The sequence below is a fragment of the Capsaspora owczarzaki genome (genome assembly GCF_000151315.2).
Source record: "Capsaspora owczarzaki ATCC 30864 unplaced genomic scaffold supercont2.4, whole genome shotgun sequence".
Taxonomy (NCBI): Eukaryota; class Filasterea; order Ministeriida; family Capsasporidae; genus Capsaspora; species Capsaspora owczarzaki.
Window position 1 is genome coordinate 1,335,709 of NW_011887295.1, and position 22,388 is coordinate 1,358,096.

Genomic DNA, 22,388 nt, shown 5'->3' on the forward strand with positions numbered 1-22,388 from the left:
CAAAAAGAAAAAGATAAAAAAAGCAAAGAAGAAGGCGAACACAGCCGTTGCGCGGCTTGTGGTGCTTGTCTGTCATTGAGCTTTACCTCTCTCTGACTGTGCAGCAGCCAACGCACGCAAGCGATGCTGATGTCAGGAGGACAAGAGGATGGAGGTAAAAAAAAAGAAAAGAAAAAAAAAGATAAAAAGGCGCGATAAAAAAGAAAAAAAAAGAAAAGAAAGATGCGGTCGTTCTGCTGCCTGCAGATCGATGCCGACTGCGCGGATGCGTGGAAAACACTCATCTCACATGGATACACAAGAACGACACGAGAGAGATGTGAAGGAACTGCAGAAGCGCGATAGAAAGGGAGAAAATGCAAATTTTAAATCAGGTAGGGCGTGAATTGGCGGGAAAATGCATTTTTCAAAAATTCGCGCCCAAAATCACATGATTTTCTTCTTGTCTCGCACTCCCGCCCTCACCGTGGAATATGATCATAAGTAGCCCCTTTTGTCCAGCACATAATGGATACCCAAAAATTCGCCCTTGAGTCGGCTCAGCGGGCGACGGTTGAGTTGGATCAAGTCAAACAGGCCCTCCGTGCTGCAGAGGATAGGCACGCGGCCATCGTTTCAGAAAACAACCAGCTCATATCACAGCTTCGCGCACAAGTCGTAGAATTGCAATCCCAAACAATGCGGCTGCAATCTGAGTTGTTGTCTCAGTCCCGGCAGGTGAGCTCGAGCAAGTACGCACAGCAGTCGTGTATGATGGGATCTAGTGTGATGTTTGTCAATTTACTAAGCTGGCTTGAGTGAGTATAGGGAGGTTAAATGGGTCAGAGAGGTCCGGGGAATGTTTGGCGATCTTCATGCTCGGTATCCGAAGTGGTTTTTACCAAAGCATCTACGGCAAGCACTCAAAAGCGCCCAAACCAAAACACCAGAGCAACTTTCCGCCGGTACAACCGACACCGATGAGGGAGTAGAGCTCTGGTTCCAAAACAGGTTGTTGGCACTCGTCACATCGCACAAGCATCATGAAGTCAATGATGTACTCTACAAGGTACGCGTGTTGTTCGATCGGCGAAAGCACTACAACCGAAATGCTAAGTTTGAGCTGATGTTTGATAGGTGTATGACTCGGCGCGTGGGCTGAACAACAATGCTAAAAAGCGCGCGACAGCTCGAACGCCAGATGCACAAGAATCAGTCATGGTGGAAGCACAGCAGGTTGCCGATTCAATTGCCATGTCACAGCCCCTCCCCGACATCGACCTTTCAGCTGGCGCCACTGACGACATCAATTTCCACACTGAACCCAGTAGCGACGACGACAGCAACAACAGCAGCGACGACAGCAACAACAACAACAACGTCAGTTCGAGCGAAAGCCTGCTCACAAACTCCAACTTGGCGGCGGCAGACGAGAGCGAGGACGATGACGCGCATCCTGCTTCGTCGGATAGTGGACTCGCTGCAGCATCCAGCGACAGCGAAAGCCACGAGGCAAACGATCGTGTAACAAGCGCTGAAATCGATGATCAAGATGATTCGCGTCAGGACAACAACTGCACCGGTGGCTTGGTGAGAAGGCGATCCAACCGCGATTATCGGCCGGCCCACAACGTGTCTCGTTCAAGCAAACGCGTAAGTGACTGCTCGTCAGATGCTCAGATGCAGTGCACGGGACAGAACAGTGACTAAAGTGTGATTTCTACTTGAACAGATGCGATTCTGCACGGAAGGCGAGCAAAGTGGCCCTCGGCGACATCAGACGCGTGCCCAGCGTGCTGCCAGTCGAGCCCTCCAAGGCCAGTAAAAAGCACCAGGAGGTGCAGGCGGGGGCGATCTGAGATTTTTGTAAATTTGTGCAAATATGGAAACCAATAATAAAATAAATTTTATTAAAAATTAAAAAAATCTTTTTAATAATGTAAAAGGAGACGAAGAAAGCAATTTCTGACCAATCAGATGTCGAGCTAATTGCCGTCATCGCTCTGCTGAGGCACCGAATTTTGAACCGAATTTTCACCGATAGAACTGGAAAAAACTGTTTGACCAAAATTCGGCGTATTTTCTTCCGAAATTCGGAAAAAATTTTCCACTGTGACACGATATGTTCTGGTGGTACAGCGAGATGAGGGGTACCAGCGAGTGGGTGTTGCTTTTCGCCGTACTGGCAAACATGAGCCTGCTTGTTGTGACGGCTCGCTGACGACGACGCAGCGCATGCACAAGAAACTCGAAGCCTGGATGATTGACCGCTTGGCCACCCGTTCCTGCGAAGAAGTGCTTTTGGAGTTTGTTCGCCATGTCTCGACCGCACCTCGACCTAAGCCATCCTGGGAGGTCCTCATGGAAAGCACTCGGTGGTTTCCGAGCGACGCTGCGGTGAAAACTTTCTTGGTGCGCGCACTCAAGGGCGGTGCTTCGCCTGATGCTGTTCGCCTGCACGAGTTGGCGACGAATCTACAGTCAACGTCAGCATCCTGCCAGCACAACCATGCTCCTGTCGGGTACACTTCGTGTTCTGGCAGCGCATTCAATCATGGCGATGTTTTGTTCTATCAGCCTCAATCCTGCAGCTGCCCGTCGCCGGCAAAAGGCCGTAAAGTCTGCCACGATCTCAACGAACGCGTTCCGCTCATCATCGTTGTGTGCACACCGTGCCAACACGCTATCTGGCATCGCCTTCGCCCCAAAATCGTGTGCATGGATTCGACTGGTGGGGTCTCCACCGTTGGCGTTACCGCTACAGCGATCGTTGCACCAAACCAGTTTGGTCGGGGAGTGCCCTTGGCATTCATGATTTCGTCCAAGCAGACCAATTACGAGTACGAGGTGTTCCTTTCGACTCTCCAAAACACTTTGGGCAGTGCCTTCCGGCCAGAGCGCATTGTTGTTGACAAATGCGATGCTGAGCGAAATGCAATCAAGACCGTGTTTCCTGAAGCAAAGGTTGGTCTCTGCATCTTTCACGTCTACCAAGCCGTACGGCGTCACCTCGTCCAGCATCTGAAGGCGAAAGACGACAAAGCTCTCATCAAGCAGGTGCTTGCACAATTGCACTACGTGCAACGCGCTGCCAACGAAGACGAGGTGCAAGCTGCGATCGCCACCACTCTTCAGATGGTTCAGCACAACAAGAAAGTGCTAGAGTATCTGCGGGTTCATTGGATGACACGAGGCGAGCTGGAACAATGGTCGATTGCGTATCTGGGGCAAGACCGCGACACGCTGATGCCGGTGCATACGAACAATTTTGTTGAGAGGTGAGCCACTGTCGCTGCTGCTGGTGATGGAATTTGTTTTGCCAGTTTGTGTTTGGGTATGCAGTTTCTGACTCCCCCAGCGCCGTTGTTTAGATTCTTCCACTCGCTCAAGTACAAATGGTTTCGAGGGCTGCGCAACCGCGACGCCACATCACTTCTCCAGACCTTTACTCACCACATCAACGCGTATTACTGCACAAAAACACAAAAGGGGAGCTGGCAAATGAACCGGGCTGTGCGTGCCAAGGTGCAAAAAGATGAAGTCATCGCCAAACGGATGAACGATACTGGCAAAGTTTTGCCACTGGACAAGGACCTCGGCTTGGCGGTCGTCATTGCATTGAACCAAGACATCCCTCAAGAGTTGGAGGCAGCTGTGGACGAGATCCGGACTGGATGGGAGCTGAGTGACTCGGACGAGATGCTGGACGAAATTACTGCCAAGTTGGCAGAAATTAAAGCTCGCTGCTGCGTAGTCGCTCTGCACTCTCGGTTCTGCAGTGCTGGCCATCTCGGAGGCATGATTTGTGTGCACATTCGCGCAGCAGCTCAACACTTCGGAGACTTGGCGATGTTCGGCATGGACAGCCCATACGCTTTGGTGAGCGGTGCACCCTCCATGAGCGTTCCCCTCACGACATATGGAGTTGCGTGCGACTTGCCCGAGGAATCCGGCCACGAGAGCCATCTCGACGATGACAACGGCCAGCCGGTCGGAGCACAAGAACAAGAACAAGCAGCCGACCCTGAACTCTGGACCATCTGCACAGAGTTAGAAAGCCTGCGCAAGAGACTTAACGACGCCGAGTTTGAGAAACGAATCGCCATTATCACGAAGATGATGTACAACGTGAGAGATTCGCAGCCGACCCAACGAGCGTATCGTAGTATGTTCTCGAATCGCACCCTTGCACAATCCAAGCGCCAGGCCGCGGCCTCCAGAGCAGCTGGGGCATCACAGGGTCATACTCCCCAGCTTGTCTCTCGCGCTGGCAGAATTCACCCCAGCACGCACACGCCTGGTCTAGTGTTCACGACGGCCAATGCGCGCCTGCGCGAGTTGCAGAAATCGTGCGAACAAGACCCCACCCCGCAAGGATTTGAGAAGGCCGTGCAGGATCTACGCCCAAGTCGAGGACAAGTCATGGCAGCTCAAGCTGCTCTTGTAGCAGAAGCAGCAGTTCCCCGCGCAGCGCGGCAGCTCTTTGAAAGCCTTGCGGCCGAGCGAGCTGAAATCAGCCAGCGGATGCGCCCGCCCACCCGTGCAGCCTCGCAATCGCAGCAACCTCGTCGATATGCCGGCTTGGATGCTGATGAGGACGGAGCCGACGACGACGACGAGGACGCCGAAGAGAATGATGGCGAGCTGGATTGGGGAGACCGTGCTTTGGCTAGCAACGCAAGAGGTGCTGCAAGCGTGAAGCGGCGGGCTGCACCCAATCGCACCGCAAAGTGGTGCAAGCGTCCTCGAACCACCCGGAGGAAGCGCAGCGGTCGTGCACTCAACGATGATGCCCAGGACGAGACGAGCGACTGGGACGAGGCTGCATCCCAACCGTCAATCTTCTCCCAGGGTGAAAGGGCGAGCACAATGGCTGACGAGGATGCGTCGTGAACTTGGTACTAGTGTGTTGAATAAACGTATGCATGCAGAGCGAGAGCGACGGAGCACCTAAGGCACAAATTGCAAAGCAGAGTGAAATTTGAGATGGAAAAAAATTGCAAAGTCCAAAATTTCGGTACTTTGACCAAGCCGCCTAGCGATCCAGTTGCACTGAATGTCCCGTCGCTCGAGCTACAAGCTTTGACGTGATATAGGTGCAAGATGCGAGTGCAAGGGGCGGGGTGTCTGACTGCCAATGCATCATTCTCGCTCAACCCACCGCAATCCTAATGGCTGGCCAAAGGGTTGGATCGATGAAATTTTTGACTGAGCTGAGACTCTTCCTGGGTGATTGTAAGTTTTATTTATGGCTACTGGAACAAGGGGAGGGGGAGGGGAGGTCAGGGGAAGGCGCCAGAGGGCTGGGGAGGGGTAAGGGGAGGGGGAAAAAAAACTCGTCCGGAGAAAGTGGGGAGACTAGCTCTATGAGCCACGCCCTCCAAAGGCAAGTACAAAGCACCAGCAAGGTGCAGGCGGGGGCGATCTGAGATTTTTGTAGATTTGTGCAAATATGGAAACCAATAATAAAATAAATTTTATTAAAATTAAAAAAAATCTTTTTTAATAATATAAAAGGAGACCAAGAAAGCAATTTCTGACCAATCAGACGTCGAGCTATCGCCATATTCTCGCTCTGCTGAGGCACCGAATTTTGACCGACAAAATGATAAATTCGGTTTTTCCGAATTTTGACCGAATTTTGGTCCGAAATCCGCAAAAAAATTTTCCACTGTGGGAATGAGGGGAGAAAGAGAAGGAAGCGAAGAAAAATGAAATGAAATGAGAAAAAAAAATGAAAGAAACGTGGCAGAACAGAAAGAGAGAGAAAACGAGTCGTGATCACTGCGGCGTCTTGAGATGCAGCAGTCGTGGCAGTCGGGGAGAAGAGTCTGTCGATGAACACTGGGTGACAAAATGTTGATTCGTCAAATTGTCAGAGTCAGTACAAAGGTACGTCGATTGTCAGGCAATGTTCATGAATAAAGGTATATTGACGAATGAACCATTCCCAGTATGGGAGACATGACAAACAATACAAGGTAATGCATGCAAGTAAGTAGGCATGCCAGTGGGGCATGACAGTGGCACGTGAACTGCATTACTGATCGACACACTGTCCTCAACCACGTTTGTAAGGGGGAGGTCGGGCTCAAGCTGTTGCACTGGGAGCTCATCCACAGCGATGCCAGAAGCGGCGGTGTCGACGGCTTTTTTTGCCTCGAGCGTGTCAAACAGCTTCGTCATCGCCTCCGCAAAGACATGGCCAGTCACGCCTCCGAGCTGGATCTCATTCAACACAACGCCGTTCATTCCGATCGCTGCAATGAGCGTGAAATTCGCTGCACGAATACTGCCAACTTGAACGATTGCGCGAGCGCCCTTGCGAGATCGACCTCGCGTTCGATGCTGATTCGCATTAAATCCACTCTCGTCCACGTAGAACAAGCGATCCACAGGTGTCTGGAAAGCCTCGAAGAGCTCAGCCCATTTCTTGCGTTGGGCTTTGATTTCAGGCGAATTTTTCACCTTGACCTGCTCGTACACGCGCTTGAACGTGAAGCCCTGTCGTAAAATGGCACGCCCGATGGTTGTTTGATGCACTTGAATGCCAAATGTCGTCAGGAGGAGGTCCTGGAGCTCTTGATTGGTCACATTGACGTTCTTGTCGAGCTCCATCTCGAGAAAATGGAGATGCTCCGCTGTGAGCACACGGCATCCCTTGGGATTGACGTGATGTGACGTCCACTCTCCGCGCTCTTTGAAACGTTGCACTACGTTGGACACAGTGCTGATGGGGTGATGGAGCATGCTGGCGACCGTGACGAGAGGCAAGGCGCGATCAACCGCCAAGTCGATGATCCGCTTCCGTTCGGGGTCTTCTAGATGGACACACTTCCGCGGCGCGCGTGATTCGGTGGCCTGCGCCTCGTTTTGACGTTTGGGCATGGCTACAGAGCAGGTTCGTCTGGGGGTGTTTGCAAATCCCAAACATGAAGTGGCAATTTCCCAACCAAGAGTGCGAATTTTCAGTTTCAAGCTGTTATTCCAAATTGTTCGCGCCAAAAAACCAGACCTTATCTTGGCAAAAACCAACTCGGGCGCAGTTTGGACAGTTTCGTGTTTTTAAAACCCAAATCGATAGCATTTTGTCCAAAATCGCACTACAAATTTGTACCATTTCAAATGTTTAAAAACCAAATCGTCCGTTTCTATTTCCAAACTCATATTGCAGTTTTCATCTTCGGACGCACAATACTGTATGAATTTAAACCCATCGATGTGTGTTGTCAGCGAATAGCACGACGTTGGCGTGTTGTAGAGAACTAAAGCAGAAAATTAAAAACCAACAATTGAAAATCGGAAAAATGTCCGGGAGTCAAGTGTGATCACGACTTTTCGACCCCTTTTCTCGATAAATCGATACAAAGGTTTACATAGTCTCATATTACACAGGTTGCCATGTTATGATGCTGACATACAGCGAGAAATGGAGGGAATTTTTTTGTTTAGCAAACACAACCGCATTCACACACAATGGATTTAAGCATCGACACCCACAGAGGAAAATGTGACGTTTGATGGAGGATGATATAGCACGTATTAATTTGTGACGTACAGGGTTGTGCGATGAATACAATTCTTTGGGCACCGAACGAAGAGAATCTTCTCGAACCAGGTTTTCGAGGACATTGACGCAGACTCCCCTCGGCATCCTCGAGGCGTCCACAAAGCAGCACTTGTAGTGGCAAGTAACAAAGTATTGGCGATCAGACTTGGCCCACAACGGGGATTGTTGGCGAGGAGCCGCGGACGGGCTGACCTCGCTGCAATTGGTGCATGCTCCGAGACTGCAGGTGGGTGCGACTCGACCCGTCCCGCAACCCCAACTACATGTATTGTTACTGCAAAACTATAAAATAATGTTAACATGATTACAGCAAAACCACACAACCAACCAAACAAACACAAACTAACAAACAATTAAACCAACAAAACACAAAACCAGGTACTCACGGCATGAAACCAATATCGGCTATGTAGGATGTTGTGGAAACACTTTGTTAAAACTTTGTTATCTGGTCACGAAACGAAACACTCAACCCACCGGAAAACCTGGCTACCGCAGGAGAAAGGGGGTGGAGCAACTATCCAGCAATCATTTGGACTGTTTTTTTTTTTTTGTTTTTTTCCTTTTTCGTTTGAGCACCGTTAACTGCGACGGGAGACAAAAGGGGTGACCAATTCTTCGACATTCAACGGCTTTATTCGGTGGCCCAACGAGACGTGACACAAACATCACATAGATTCTGTGAAGCGGGCGTTAATTGAAACCAGGCATAGGGAACTTGCGGGCAAAGGTATCAACCTCATGACGCAAAGTTGCGAGCTTGTCGCTGACGGCGTTTTTGCCCTTAAGCGCCTCCTTGAAGTCCTTGACCTTGGGGCCAGCAGTCTTTTGAAGCTCAATCGCAAGCTCCAAAGCACGGTGGATGAACTCGCCCACTTGCTTAAAATCGGCCTCCTTCATGCCTCGCGAAGTCATAGCGGGAGTACCTGCACAACATGAAACAAACAATATCGCGTGAATACAAAATGGGGTTTCACCATAACATGAACGTCACACGAAGAGCGAGAAAGAGAGGCATTACCGATGCGCAAGCCACCAGGAACCAGGGCGCTCTTGTCGCTCGGAGTGGTGTTCTTGTTCACTGTGATATCAACAGCCTCCAGAAGTGCCTCAGCACGAGCGCCGTCGAGACCACGCGGACGCAAGTCAACAAGCAGCAAGTGGTTGTCAGAGCCACCCGAAACCAGCGAGTAGCCGTGCGACTTGAGGACCTGGGCAAGAACTTGGCAGTTGGCCAAGACCTGCTTCTGGTATGCCACAAACTCAGGCGTCATGGCTTCCTTGAGAGTTGTGGAAATCGCAGCAATAACATTGTTGTGCGGGCCACCCTGAAGCGCAGGGAAGACCGCAGCGTTCACACGGTCCTCAAGATCGTAGCGAATGTCTAATTCCGATTGAGATGTAAGAAATTGGAGTCACAAACACAACCCTCAACAAAGCCAAAGAAAAAAAAAGCGACAAAATTCCAAGATGCTCACCTTCAGCTGGAGTCTTGCCAGTCTTGCGAACGCCCTTGCGGAAGAAAATCAAGCCCGCTCGAGGTCCACGAAGCGTCTTGTGAGTGGTAGTAGTGACGATATCGCAGTGATCGAATGGGCTATGTAGCACAAAAAGCAAAAAGCGGAAATTGGCAAGTGAAACATGACGCATCCACCAACAACAACAACGATGAGAGAGAGAACACGAAACTTTCAAAACAACAACAACAACAACAACAAGAAAAAAAACCCCCATAGCTCTCCAAACCAACCCTCAATACATTCACGGCAATTACCTCGGAATGACCTTCGCAGCAACAAGACCAGAAATGTGAGCCATGTCAGCGAGCAGGTAGCTGTCGTTGTCGTTGGCGATCTGACGCATGCGAGCATAATCGAACAGCCGAGCATAGGCGCTAGCACCAGCGATGAGCAACTTGGGGCGGAAGAGACGCGCGTTGGCCTGATAAGAGCAACAGTCAAACAAACAAGCAAACAAAACAAAACAACAACCACCACCACCACCACAACAACAAGCAAGCTTGTGAGCAATCCAAATTCCAGCAGACTCAAACAATCAAACGCATTCACATCTTTTTCTGCGGCTCACCTGAAGCTTGTCATAGTCAATGACGCCCGTTTCGGGGTTGAGCTGGTACGGCATGGACTCGAAGAAAATCGAAGTGGCGCTAATGCGCTTCTTGGGAGTCATGTAGCCGTGAGTAAGGTGTCCACCATGGGGCAGGTCAAGACCCATAATGCGATCGTGCGGGTTGAGCACTGCAGTGTAGGCTGCAAAGTTGGCCGGAGAGCCTATCCACATAGAAGCAGCAAGCAGGGAGCAACGTTAGTACAAGCACAGGTCTGAGACTTCCAAGTACCCTGCCCTTCCTTTGCGGGTAAAAAACACCCAAAAACGTCCAAACGGATATCTCGTACCAGAGTACGGCTGAACGTTCACGCCCCACTTGTCTTCACTCAGGCCAAACGCAGCGAGAGCGCGCTTTTGGCAGAGTCGCTCGTTCTCATCAATCACTTCGTTACCGCCATAGTAACTGGCAGCACAAACAGAAAGCAGCAAAAGGGGGTGCAAGGATCGATCACAAAGCAAAATGAGCGACTCGAGGAAAGTGATCAATCAAGGTCGCAGCCGTACCGAGCGCCAGGGAGACCTTCCGAGTACTTGTTCGTGAAGCAGCTGCCAAGCGCCTCCATAACAGGCTGCAATTCGCACACCCCCCCCCGCCCGCCACACACACACAGACACACCACACACCACAGCGTCAAAGATCAATCAGTCAACAACATCTCATCATCTCATTTTGGCATCAAGAACGACTCACGCGAGAGGTAAAGTTCTCCGAGGCGATCAGCTCGAGACCGCGGATTTGGCGGTCATGCTCACGCTTGAGGAGGTCGTACACCTCGGGATCGCTCGCCTTGAGGCCGGCGTAGAACTGATACAACAAAAACGAACGACCCTTTGTCAGCGTGGTTCGCGAGCCAGCCTTTCGCGAGTTATTACGCCACAGTGTGTTACATCGGAGATCTTGCGAGACGAAGGGGTCGCGACGACAGTGACAGCAGCAGCAGCAGCGGCAGCGGTAGAGCGAGCGGCCGACGAGGCGCTGATAGAGCGAGCAATCTGGACCAGTGGATTGGCCATACGTCCAAAGTGAGCAAAACACGGATTCATTGACGATGACGATGAAGACGATGATGACGATGATGATGATCGAACAATACCCAGGCAATAATAATAATGGAAATGCAATGGAAATGAACAACAGAACAAGAAAACAAGAAAACAAGAAAACAAGAATTTTTTTTTTTTTTTTTTTTTTTGGGGTTGCCTTTGTCTGTCTCGTTCTCCCCCCCCCCTTCAGCCAAACGGCGTTTGTTGACGTCGATGGGAAGTACGCACCCGTTTGACCCAACGTCAAAACCAACGCACGCCGGGTGGCAGCTGGTGGACAGCCCCACAGCAGGCGACTGCAGTGCCCGTGATCGTGGCAGGACGTGTGTGTGTGTGGCCCGTTCGTTTCGCTTCCCAGCTGTCCTGTCCAGTCCAGCGCCTGCTTCAGAGTGACTGTGGCTCCACTGTGACTCTTTGGTACATCCCATCCTCACTCGGCAAACAGGCAACGCTCAAAAATGCCATTGCTGCAAGTGGGGCGCGGAGGGGAAAAAAGAAAGAAAAAAAAAAACCAAAACGGCAGCAAACAAGCATGGAAAAGCGAAAAAAAAAAAAAAACCAAAAAAAAAAAAAAAAGGACATGCGATTGAGAATTTGCTTCTTTGTGTACCGAAGACAGCATTGAATGAACAAAAAACTGAGACTGCGTTTCAGCGACAAATCCTAGGAAGGAAACAATGACAAGGAATGAAGAACACTTGCAAATCACGAGAAGGATTGAAGAAGAGTGAAATTCAATGGCACAAACCTTCATCGGTCTTTCCCCCTCGTTCTGCACGATATTCATTCGTAAACGCGATGACTTTCGCATTTCATTTCATACGCTTCAGTAGTGATTTCAGGCTCAGCTGCGGAACACCGAGCTGTAAATCAACGCCTCACAGCGATTCACAAGTCCGTGATTCTGGTCGTCTAACTTCAGTGGTAATCGAACTTGAGCATTCGCCGTCATTCTGTAATTCTGATGGGTGCTCGCTTCATTCCTCTTTTGTTCTTGCTGTTGTTCTATTGTAACGACGATTTGAGTTGAATTGCGTTGAATTGAATTTCCATTGACTTGTTTGTGTGCCTCGGTTTTCAGAATCACAAAACCGCCTTCACAAAGCGCGCACACACGCACACGCACGCCATTCTGCTTGTTTTCTTTGCTTGCCTTGTTCCTTGTTTGCGAGATGAGCCATTCGGACGAGCACCTCCCCAGCGGATGGGAGCGCGGAGTCACCAGCAACGGCAGAACATTCTACGTTGATCACACAACGCGGACCACCCACTGGTCCATCCCAGAGCACCTGCTGCCAGAGGACGTCAAGACTGCCCGCCGGAAGGCTGCTGCGATCGCGCTCGGCGACGGCGGTCCGCTCCCGTATGGCTGGGAGCAGGTACGTGACTAAAACGAGCGTCATGACCCGTGTACTGAAGCCCACACCACAGAGTCACAGGCTGCTGTATGCTCACAAATAGCATGCTCACATTGTTCTGGCTCGGATGCTGTGCTTGCGTTGGTTGTAGGCCCAATTGGAGGACGGCGAGTTTTATTACGTCGACCACAACCGCCGACGCAACACATTCACGGATCCTCGCACCGTCAAGGACATTCAAAACATGTAACACCGTTACTCTCCTTTGCTTGATGGATTGATTGCAAAGGCGCACTGTTCTTCGTTGCTGACTGAGCGCTTGCGTCCTCGTTTTGCAACTGCCTGGCTCACTTCCTCTCTCTCCACTCCTCTCATTCCTCTCTTTTTGACAACCAGTACTGCAGTGCCAGTGATATTGAAAGGCTACTTGCAAAAGCAAGGAGGAACCGGCCTCAAGCCAAAGAACTGGAAGCGCCGATTTTTCGTTCTGCGTGGACGCGTCCTCTACTACTATCCCGACGAGCATGTACGTGCTTCAAACCTTCCCGCATGCCGATGGCTATTCGTCTTTTTTTCGAAGGCACATGAGTGATTCGTCGTTGCTCACTTGTTCCTCATTGCTCCAGACTCCAGAGGTCAAAGGCGTTCTCATTCTGGCTGGCTACACCATCAATCCGGCGTCCGAGGGTGAAATCAACATGAAGTATGGTTTCCAGGCACGCCGACCTGGTGCCCGTACCTACTTTTTCGCTGCAGGCGACGAGGAGGATCGAGCATTGTAAGCTTCTTTTTTTTTTTTTTTTCTTTTTTCAATTTTTTTTAACAATTATTAGTTGAATGCCCGAGTTCCCGCTTTCCCACTTTCCACCGCCTATGCGACTCACCACCATGCTGGTCATTTGCGCAGATGGATGAAAACATTGAACAACACCATTCTTGAAGACTCAACCGGCGTCAAAACAATTGGCGATGATGTGATGCAAGACGAAGTTACGCACAATGTGAATGTGCCCGCCGAGTCGATTCGAAACCCAGACCACTCTGGCTACATGCAAAAGCAAGGCGGCTCTGGATTTACTCCCAAGAACTGGCGCAGGCGTTACTTTATCATGAAGGGCAACACATTGTATTACTACAAGCTGCCTGTGGTGAGTGAATTTTGCTGGTCGATGCGCCTCTCTCTCTCTTTGGGGGATGTGTTCGATGCGCATCTGGTCTTGCGCCTTCCAGATGAGAGCCTGATCTGACACTTTTGTTCACTTTTTGTTTTTTACTTAGGACCAAGTCGCATTGGGAGCGGTTGCACTGCAAGGGTATCGAGCTGAACCCACGACCGGTGGCAAACCGTTCCAGTTTACTCTGTCCAAACCTGGAGCTCGACAGTTCTTGCTGATTGCAGACAGCGACAGTGAAATGCAACAGTGAGGGAGAGGCGTTGGATTTTTGGCTCTCCATTTGAAAAGCTTCTTGCTCATCCGTGTTTGTACGCTGTGGATTCTTTGCAGATGGATTTCGCACTTGAACAATCGTGCCGTCCAGCTCAACTTGGAGTGCTAGCAAATGACATGCTTTTCTCCAGCGTGCTGAGGCTTGATCTTTTCCAGCAGACACGCGTCGTTCGATATTTTTTTTTCGTTTATCTGCTTTTACTTTCTGTTGTAGCTACTGTCTGATGTTTGCTTTGCTCGTGCCTTTGATGTTTATTCTATTGGGACTGAAAGCTCGTTCCGAGTTGTCAGTCTACAAATTCTTTGCTCTTTGTTTTCAAGTTTTTTGTGACAATGCGGTTTCGTGGCGAATTCAATTACGCCCGCAACAACAATGGTCTAGACGACGACGATGACCGCGACAACAACAACGACGACGGCTTTGAGCTGACTGGTACTTGGCAGGCGAGTAGTTATGACGTCTGCGTTCTTCAAGTGTTTCGCTTGACAAGCTCTGTTTGTTTTCCTTCTCCTTCCGTTCGCCTCGCTCGGCGCTCCGTCCGCTTTTCACATTACAAGTCGCATTTATCAAACTAGTACACATCCATTGAATTGAGATGCGGCGGCGGGCGTCTCAAATTGACACCAATGCCGGTGAACGCTGATGACCGATTCGCGCGGCGCCTACTTCTTACTGACCGCCGTGGTTGCCCTCTTCCCGCCTCGCATTTCGACGCACTCGCATGCATTTCGACATGTACTGATGCATACGCACACCTTTGTCCGACCTTTGGCGTTGGATGCGCACCACTCTGGTCTCGTCTCAGTCATTGACCCTGCCTCAATTTCGCCTTCCTCCTCCTTCCCCTTTTGCACCTTTCCTTCATGCACCCTTACGTCTGAAGCTTGCTTGCCTCACCCTTTCGTTTGAATTTCTACTTTGATTGACTGGATTTCGCAGCTCAAAGAATGCCGGCTGTCGTCTTTGCCGACCATTGACGAGCAAATCAACAATGCTGAGAAGCTTGTCAATCGAGCCATTCGAACGCCAAAGTTGCCCCGTCGAGCAGCTCGAGGTTCAAGTCGAAGCTATACTGCCAACTACGGCGCCAGCGACAGTGGATCGGACGATTCCGATAATGATGACGACGACGACGACGACGATGAATGATTCGGACGACGATGAGGACGAGGACGATCAGTCCGACGAAGACGAGTTTGACGACATTGAAGGCAACGACAATCTGGACACCAATCATTCTACTGCTAATGCTGCTAATTCTGCTGATGCTGCTGCTGGATCAAGCAATCAAGCCGCTGGCTCCAACGATGGCCAGTCAATGCTCGAAATTTCCAGCGCTTCATTGCTGCTGCTCGAGGGATCGATTCTGACCTTTGAGGCCGACGGAGATCTCAGAATCGTCGTCCCTCCAGAGTCGCGCGACGCGCTCAGACCTCTCAAGCTGCATCGATTTGTCAACTACGAGTGCAACAAAGACGACAGTTTGTTGACGCTTTTATCGTCCGACCAACGAGCCATGGTCTTTGAAGTGCAGCAGGGTGATCAAGTCCTGTTGCTTGACACAGTCCGCATGCATTGGGTCTTGGTTCGGGTACGGACGAGCTGGTTTTTATCTTGCATGTTGGAATTTTGCATTTTCGCGTTCTGACGTGATCCCCCAATTCCGTTTTGGTTGCTTTTCGAAATGTGGGCGTTGGCTGCGATACAGGAGCCAGGACGACAGCACTCGACCTTTTCACTCGAGCGGGCTCTCAAGGACGCGAGCTTTTGTGACATTTCGTTCCAAGCTAGCGACGGAGTTGTTTTGCAGGCGCATTCTGCGATTCTCCAACTTCGGTGTCCTGAACTGGTTGGCATGATGAAAGACCCGGCAAAGGACAGCATTCGGCTTGCAACCTTTGATGCTGGAGTGTTGCGCGCGCTCTTGTTCTTTTTGTACACGGACACGGCGCCGCCAGAGCTCGTCAAGGTTGCAAGACCTCTTTCCCAACTTGCAAAGGCGCTGCACCTCCGTCGTCTTGAAGCCCAGTGCGTGCAGCTGTTTACGGATGATGCCGTTCTTGCAGGTACCGCGATTGCAGGGTTGGCGAAAAGGGGGTTTCTGTTTGATCGAAACCAAAAAAACAAAAAGAAAAAGAAAAAAGAAAAAAAAAAAGTCTGACTGTTCTCATGCTCCACACAGAGGTCATGACATACACGCACGGAATCGAAGCCATCCTTCAGCAAATCTTGGTTACTGCGCGTCGTCCTGAAGTGTCTCTGGATCGTCCAGAGATTGTGCTTGGCGTTGCAAAGCAGCATGGCGCGGATTTGTGCGTGGCTGGTTTGCTCTTCATTCGGGGCGCGGACGTGCTTGGTCGTCGTCGAGCGTCGCTGAGCAGAGAGCAACAGAAGGTGCTGTATACGAATCTGCAAGAGTGGGCATTGCGATGCATGGCAATCTTGAATCGCATCAACCTTGAAGTTGGGCATAAGCTCGCCACCGCCTTGCGACAGCAGAACGTCTCGTCGGTCGCGCTGCCCACGTCGCTGCAGCCGTACGTCGTGCAAGCCTTGCAGAGCATCTCGTCCTTTGCCAAGGACCTGGGTGTCGGATTGCGCACACTGGCCTCGGTCATCAAGCAGTCTGAGGCTCAGAATCGAAAGCGAAAGCATGCTGAAGCGTCCTCAGCCGCGGGTCGTTCGGAGCGATCAGGCGTTCTGCGGAGCATGTCAGTCTTTGCCAAGTACCGCTCCTACGCCAAGCTCAAGTCCGCATTCAAAAGCCTTCGAAAGTACTTGAAAGCCATCCCAAAGGTGTGTGACAAAGTCTTGAAGGCAGATCCATCCAAGCAACGAGAGCGCATTACGGGCGCCCTGTTATACATGCGCGATTCCGTGCTTCAGGATGACGAAGAGGAGTTTACCAGAAACCTTGAGCGGGTACGAGAGTGCTTTTGTGGTGTTTTCGACGACGACTTGCTGCTCACTTGCTGTCGCTCTCATGTTTTGTTAATTGGGGCTGTCATTCCAATGCCAGTCATTGCGCGGTTCTCGGCTGAAGAAGCTCATCTCGGCAACCACCCAAGGCGTTTCCATGGGTTTGAACCAGTTCATTGAGCACCCCGAGGCCGTTCAACCGCTTATCAAGCGCCTCCGCGATCAAGTGCAGTCCAAAGAGTTTGACATGCAACTGGTGGCCTTGAACTTGCTAAGTGCCAGCGAGGTCGACAGCATGGATGCGCTCGCTGCCTCCACCAGCGCGGACAGCACTGGCCGAATGGTCGAGGAAGGTCAGTTTCTCTCGTCTGGTTGACAAGTCACCCAAAGTACAGTCGTTCTCACGCACTCATCCGCCATGAATGGCCTTTTTTTATTCCTCCAGAGCTGGTCGACGACGTGGGCATCTCCTTCCTTTCAAGCATGCAGCAGCTGTACACTGAAAGGGACGCCACTGGCGACATGTCTTTTGTGTTGTCCGACGGCTCCGCTGTTCCAGCCCATCGAGTCGTCGTTGCCTCAGCCAGCGAGTGGATTCATGCTGCTTTGACAAACGGCATGCAGGAAGCGCTGAATCGGTGAGCAGTCGCATCTGACATTATTGCGAACAAATGCGTTTGGTTTTTCCGCTGACTCTGCTTGCATTCTGCCCGCTGCTAGTCAAATCTCGATGCCTGACATCCCTCCAGAAAGCTTCATGCTGTTTCTCAACTATCTCTACACTGGCGACCTCGACCTGTCCACGTCCGAGACGGCTGCCGTCGATCTCCTAGAGTTGGCAGAGCGGCTCGCCATGCCACTTGTGCGCGAGACTTGCACTCAGTACTTGCTGAAAAGCATTGACGAGGACAATGCCATTGCTCTTGTGACGGTCGCAGACCGCTTTTCCATCCCCAAGCTACAGGTTTGCAACAACACCATCATCATCACAACAACAACAAAACAAGCAACAAACATCTCACTTGGATCGTCTCTCATCTTGTAAACAGGCCGCCGCGATGGACTTTATCGTTTCTCATGGCGACGTTATCATGCAAGAGGACATTCAAGAACTCGATCCTCATTGCGCTGCCGAGTTGCAGCGCCGTGTTGTCCAGCATCAGCAACACCTGGAAGCTGCTTTGGTAAAGCCAAGTGGAGTGCTTGTTGCCGCGGTGCTATTTGATTGAGCTGCTGACCTTTTTGCATTCGCTTTGCCGACGTCGTTCTGCGGCCAACCTGACTCCAGCAACGACAAAAGGAGCGAGATGAACAAATCAAGCAAGCGGAGCTTCTGGGCAACCTGGTCGTCCCTTCGTTCGGGACAGAGCCGCCTGAATTGGAATTTCCAGAAGAGACAATCTCAGTGGATGATGGCGTGGCCGTTTCCTCCCTTGTGGCTGAGATGCAAGCAATCGTTGGAGAAGATGTGCCCGCCGCTCGTCTTGAGCATCACCTTCGCGCGGCCAACTTTGATGTGAATCGTGCTGTAAACTTTTTCTTTTCAGAATAAGGCAGAAGTGATGACGAGGTTGATGCGATTCCAAACTCAGAAACCATGCACTTGAATTATTTATCAACAATACACGAGCAGCATCCAGCACTAAACGATGACACAACCACCTCCAGTGTTCAGTGCACCATGCCGTGGATGGTCCAGTTCAGACGGGTGCTCCAGCACTTGGCGAGCGCTTCGTCAATCTTCTTTCGGAACTCGATGGCCGCTGCCTCATCTGACGAGCCAAGCCGCAGAGCGTCTCGAAGGTAGTTGATATCCTGCAAGCCCAAAAAGTGAACAATCAATCAGTCAGATTTCACTCGCTGCTGCAAATCCCGCACCAACCTGCCCCTCCACCTCCCAAAAACAAACAAAAAACAACAACAAAAAAACCCCATGGAACATACATCCGAGCAGCTCAGTTGCGGAATGCCAGTCGACATCATCATGGCAAACAGATTGATAAACAAGTTGGCATGGCGACGCAGAATGAGATACGACTTTTCGCAGAGATCGGTAAAGCGCAGGAAGCGCTCGCCCTTGGTGCCTTCCTTTTGAGACATGACATAGACAAAGTCTGGGGTGAGGACGAACGGGACGCGCTCGCGCTTGACACCAAACTTGGACTTGAAGTTGCCGAGGAAGTGGCCGAAATCAATGTGGAAGAGCTGTCCGCTCTTGTTCATCATGATGTTGTCGTTGTGGCGATCGCCAATGCCGAGCACGTAGGTGGCTACGCAATAGCCCGCGCACGAAAGCATGAACATTTCCACAGCACGCTCGGTGGCCTTTTCGTCCGGGTTTTTCTCAACCAGCCACTTGTAGAGCGGGTCGTCCTTGAAGGCTCCGTGCGCGCCACCTCCCTTGTCCTTCTGAATGTTGCAAACCGTGTTCGAGTTCATCACCACCTCGATCATGCCGGTATTGTCACCCGTGGACAGGCAGCCGTACGGGATCATGCGCAAATCGAGTCCTTCGCTCTGCCACAGGTTGTCCATGAGGGCAATCATCTGCAGCGTGAGCATGTCCTGTCGCAAGTCATCGCCGACCTTGAAGATAATGTAAACGTCCTCGCCGTCGGGATCGTCGTTCTCAAACACGAGCCACAGTGGCAACTTTTTGCTGTCCATGAACGAGCACTTTTCGGGAATCAGCTTGCGCACGACGACCGTTGGATTGAGCGGCGTCTGGAAAGTCGGGAGCGTGGTCGAGGTGATTTCGGCACGAAGCAGAGTCAACTTCTTTTCGCGTGTGTCCAGATCCTTGCGCTTGATCAGGTTGGCAATGCCCTCCAGCTTGTCCATCGCGTTGACTTGACGGGCGAGCATGCTCATGTGGCTGCCGCAGCCACGGCAGTACGCCTCGATCAGGAGCGCAAAGCGCGCAGCCACGTCAGGCAGGTGCATCTCGGCGCGCAAGTACCAAAAGAAAAAGTGGCCGATGCGCTGGTTGCGGAGCGCCCGGCGCAGCAGGTAGCGTGCAAGCTCACAGTCAAAGTAAGGCTCGTACTTGAGGACTTGAACGAGCTGGGAGAGGTAGGTCATGACCTTGTCATCGCTCAGCTTGTCCAGGCAAGCGACGCCGTAAGCTCGCACGCGCGCGTCGGCAAACTCAGAATCGAGCAGCTCAAGGGCATCCTCCGCGGTGGGTCGCTCCCACACTTCGAGCAGAGCATGTGCTTGGGCCACAAGCTCGTACTTGTTCCAGGGAACTGAGCGGATGAACTTGGGGAGAGCTTTCGCGTCCTTTCGGAGGTAAAGTCGATACTTCCAGACCAGCGCCTTGTCCTTCTTGGTCATGCGCGCGAGGGGATCACGCGTGACAATCTTCTGCAGGCGCTCTGCATCTTTGGCGATGGCGGGCTCGGGCACTGGCTTGTTTTGCTTGATCTCGGCCAGCTCAGCAGCCAACTGCGGCGACACGGTGCTTGGAGGGACGGGTGTCGGCTTGTCGACGTTGGTGAATGCGCAGTTGATGAACGGAGCCGTGTTGCGGTCGGGATTCGGAAGGGTTGTGCCGATCGGGTTTCCGCTGTCTTGCGCCTTGTCGGGATCACACGGCCAGCACGACAGGGTCATCTCTCCGCCACGCAAGTCGCCCTTGAAATCAAAGAGCGTGCAGTTGACCCACGCCATGGTCACGCGGTTTTCGCGCTTGGAGGCATACAGGGAAATGGTATCGTTGACAGTCGCCTTGGGTCGAAGCAGCTCGTGCACCGACACACTCGGGCGGCGGATGTCCTTCTCCGTCACTTGCGTGTTCCACATTCCGTGAATCGTGACGCAAACTCGGGTATCCTGGAAGAACGAGAGTGTGAGCGAGGTGAGCGAGCAGCAAAAAGGGGGGCCGAACAGCGAGAATGAACCATCTACAAGAACAACATCCCAGCCCTTACCCTGGGAACATCCTCAAGAGAGATATCAAAGACGAGCTCTTCATTCCAGGTCGGATCAGCGACTGGGGCGACCGCTGCCGTTCGCTGGGTTGGGCAAATTGGCTGACCGCCGTGATACAGGCCCGCTGGTCGTTTCAAAAAGCACGAGCCCAAACCAGATGAGACAACCGTGCTTGTGAAATAGCACGAGGACAACGAATCGCAGACAGACTGCATACCTTTGATGTACAAGCCGTCCACATTTCCAGCATTAATGTTGCCAGAGCCAACAATCTTGATACGAACCTTGGAAGACATGTCCAGATTGTCGTCTTGCCAAACGACGGGGGCGCGCACGGAAGCATGGGTGTACCAGGACGGCAGCTGGAAGGTGGTCTCAGGAATGGTGGCCAGCACATCCTCGCGCTTGATCAGCGTCAGGTCAAGGGACAGGTCCTTGGCCAGGCACATGCGCACATGTGTGTAGTCAATCAGCCGATAGCTGCCAAAGAGGTACTCTTGTCGGCCGCGGACTTTCATGGCATGCTCGGCAGGCTCGGACGACGGCAGGTTGAGCGACTTTTCAGCCTTGCGCAAGCCCATCACGACCAGCTTTTCCGGCGTGCTCTCCGCCTCAATCGGCAGCGTAAACTTTGTGTACGTGTTGTGGTTGGGGTTGAGCACCCACACGTTGACCAACAAAGTGCCGTTGCTCTTCAACTTGCTCTTGATGTGAGCGGGAATTTCAGTGAGGTCGACACTCGGGGCCAAGCTCAACAGTTCCTGTGTGTTAAGAAGAAGCAGAAGCACAACGGGACAGCACGACGACAAGAGGGAGGCAGGGAGGGAAAGAGGTGCCTGGTGGTGAGCGACATCGAAAAAAAAAAAAAAACTGGACGATACACAACGGCAAAAATCTTCACTCTCTTCGAGGCCTTCAGCACCCTCGAGAGAACGAAAAGCAGAACACCTCGATCAAACTACACACCTTCGGAAGCATGGCGCGTTCATCGCTGGCTTGTTGACAGACGGAAATCATGTTCTTGCGGAAGGCAGGGATTTCCTCTGCGTCGAGAGCAGCATTGTCAAAGTGCTTGACGGTGGATCCAATAAGCTGGCAACGAACGAACGAACAGTGCAACGTGTTAGAAGCATGAGACTGAGCTTGATCATCGCAGAACGAAGGACGGGAGGAACGTACTGTCGCAATGTGAGCTTCCATGAGCTTGTCTTCCTTGTCGCGCCCGCCGCGTCGCTCTGCAATCTTGATGAACGACTTGAAAAGGCGCACATCCCGCAGTAGTTGCGAGTCCTCGACCAGGTCTTCGATGTCGCCCTCGTCATTGACGCTGAGGAAGGCGTACTGGTCGGGCTTCTTGAGCTGATGCGATGTGATGAAAATCCGGATTGCAAAAACAACGACAGGCGACACGGTACGACACCGCATGCACAGCCCCACGAGGAGGTCGCATGTGAATCACAGGCAAAGTCAACAAAGTCAGACTCGTCAGTCAGTGGAGGAGTGAAGCATCATCAGCGAAAGCAAAGCCAAAGAAAAAAAAAACAAAAAAAAAAACCGCCGTTCGATTTTTGACCGCGAACTCCTCCTCTTCATCCTCATCGTCACTGCCAGCCCACCCCTCCCTGCAATGGCAGACTGTACCCACTCCCAGAATCGCCCTCCGAGAGTGACGCGACACGACTCGCAAAGTCACCCGAACACCCAGACCGACAATATTAGTAGTAAAATCGTAAAATACAATTTTTTTGCTTTTTCAATGTTGTCGATGGACTTGCCAGATTTGCGAGCGGTTGAGTCGCTGCCTTGCGCCACACAGTGTCCTTGAACTCGGCGAGGGACACGTCGTTCATGGTCTCGACGCTGAGCACAAGGCCATGGGGCATCAGGCAGTTCACCGTCAACGGCTTGCGCTCGTGCACAACACCGCCGCTGCCGTCCATTGCAAACGGGCGGAGAAGAAATAGAATGACCCATCATCGTCTAAAACATTCAGAATCAACAGTATT

At 51.7% G+C, this 22,388-nt stretch overlaps 6 protein-coding genes across 6 annotated transcripts; 4 read left to right on the forward strand and 2 right to left on the reverse strand.

Moving 5' to 3' along the window:
* Window positions 1–838: 838 nt before the first annotated feature.
* On the forward strand, window positions 839–1,804 carry CAOG_03203 (hypothetical protein; the record flags this gene model as incomplete). The annotated part of the gene is made up of 3 exons (XM_004363985.1): window positions 839–1,048; window positions 1,117–1,632; window positions 1,712–1,804. The coding sequence occupies 3 exons, from the start codon at window positions 839–841 to the stop codon at window positions 1,802–1,804; spliced, it is 819 nt and encodes a 272-aa protein (XP_004364042.1).
* A 410-nt stretch (window positions 1,805–2,214) lies between these two features.
* CAOG_08674 (hypothetical protein) lies at window positions 2,215–4,872 on the forward strand (the record flags this gene model as incomplete). The annotated part of the gene is made up of 2 exons (XM_011271983.1): window positions 2,215–3,257; window positions 3,351–4,872. The coding sequence occupies 2 exons, from the start codon at window positions 2,215–2,217 to the stop codon at window positions 4,870–4,872; spliced, it is 2,565 nt and encodes an 854-aa protein (XP_011270285.1).
* A 3,292-nt stretch (window positions 4,873–8,164) lies between these two features.
* Window positions 8,165–11,360, reverse strand: CAOG_03204 (serine hydroxymethyltransferase). The gene is made up of 10 exons (XM_004363986.2): window positions 11,334–11,360; window positions 10,568–10,672; window positions 10,371–10,484; window positions 10,184–10,248; window positions 9,967–10,082; window positions 9,638–9,840; window positions 9,324–9,490; window positions 9,028–9,146; window positions 8,571–8,933; window positions 8,165–8,475 (listed from the first exon to the last, which is right to left on the reverse strand). Exons 1-10 carry the CDS (start codon window positions 11,343–11,345, stop codon window positions 8,243–8,245), a joined length of 1,497 nt encoding a protein of 498 aa, XP_004364043.2. The 5' UTR covers window positions 11,346–11,360; the 3' UTR covers window positions 8,165–8,242.
* Window positions 11,361–11,796: 436 nt separating this feature from the next.
* On the forward strand, window positions 11,797–13,837 carry CAOG_03205 (hypothetical protein). The gene is made up of 7 exons (XM_004363987.2): window positions 11,797–12,102; window positions 12,233–12,327; window positions 12,478–12,607; window positions 12,708–12,859; window positions 12,989–13,229; window positions 13,360–13,502; window positions 13,587–13,837. The coding sequence occupies exons 1-7, from the start codon at window positions 11,896–11,898 to the stop codon at window positions 13,636–13,638; spliced, it is 1,020 nt and encodes a 339-aa protein (XP_004364044.2). The 5' UTR covers window positions 11,797–11,895; the 3' UTR covers window positions 13,639–13,837.
* A 684-nt stretch (window positions 13,838–14,521) lies between these two features.
* Window positions 14,522–18,001, forward strand: CAOG_03206 (hypothetical protein; the record flags this gene model as incomplete). The annotated part of the gene is made up of 8 exons (XM_004363988.2): window positions 14,522–15,121; window positions 15,239–15,596; window positions 15,713–16,452; window positions 16,550–16,802; window positions 16,895–17,087; window positions 17,170–17,413; window positions 17,499–17,633; window positions 17,738–18,001. 8 exons carry the CDS (start codon window positions 14,522–14,524, stop codon window positions 17,999–18,001), a joined length of 2,787 nt encoding a protein of 928 aa, XP_004364045.2.
* A 1-nt stretch (window position 18,002) lies between these two features.
* Window positions 18,003–22,333, reverse strand: CAOG_03207 (phosphatidylinositol 3-kinase). Its single transcript, XM_004363989.2, has 7 exons — window positions 22,158–22,333; window positions 21,562–21,741; window positions 21,349–21,474; window positions 20,600–21,143; window positions 20,382–20,506; window positions 18,394–20,283; window positions 18,003–18,264 (listed from the first exon to the last, which is right to left on the reverse strand). Exons 1-7 carry the CDS (start codon window positions 22,320–22,322, stop codon window positions 18,121–18,123), a joined length of 3,174 nt encoding a protein of 1,057 aa, XP_004364046.2. The 5' UTR covers window positions 22,323–22,333; the 3' UTR covers window positions 18,003–18,120.
* Window positions 22,334–22,388: the final 55 nt, after the last annotated feature.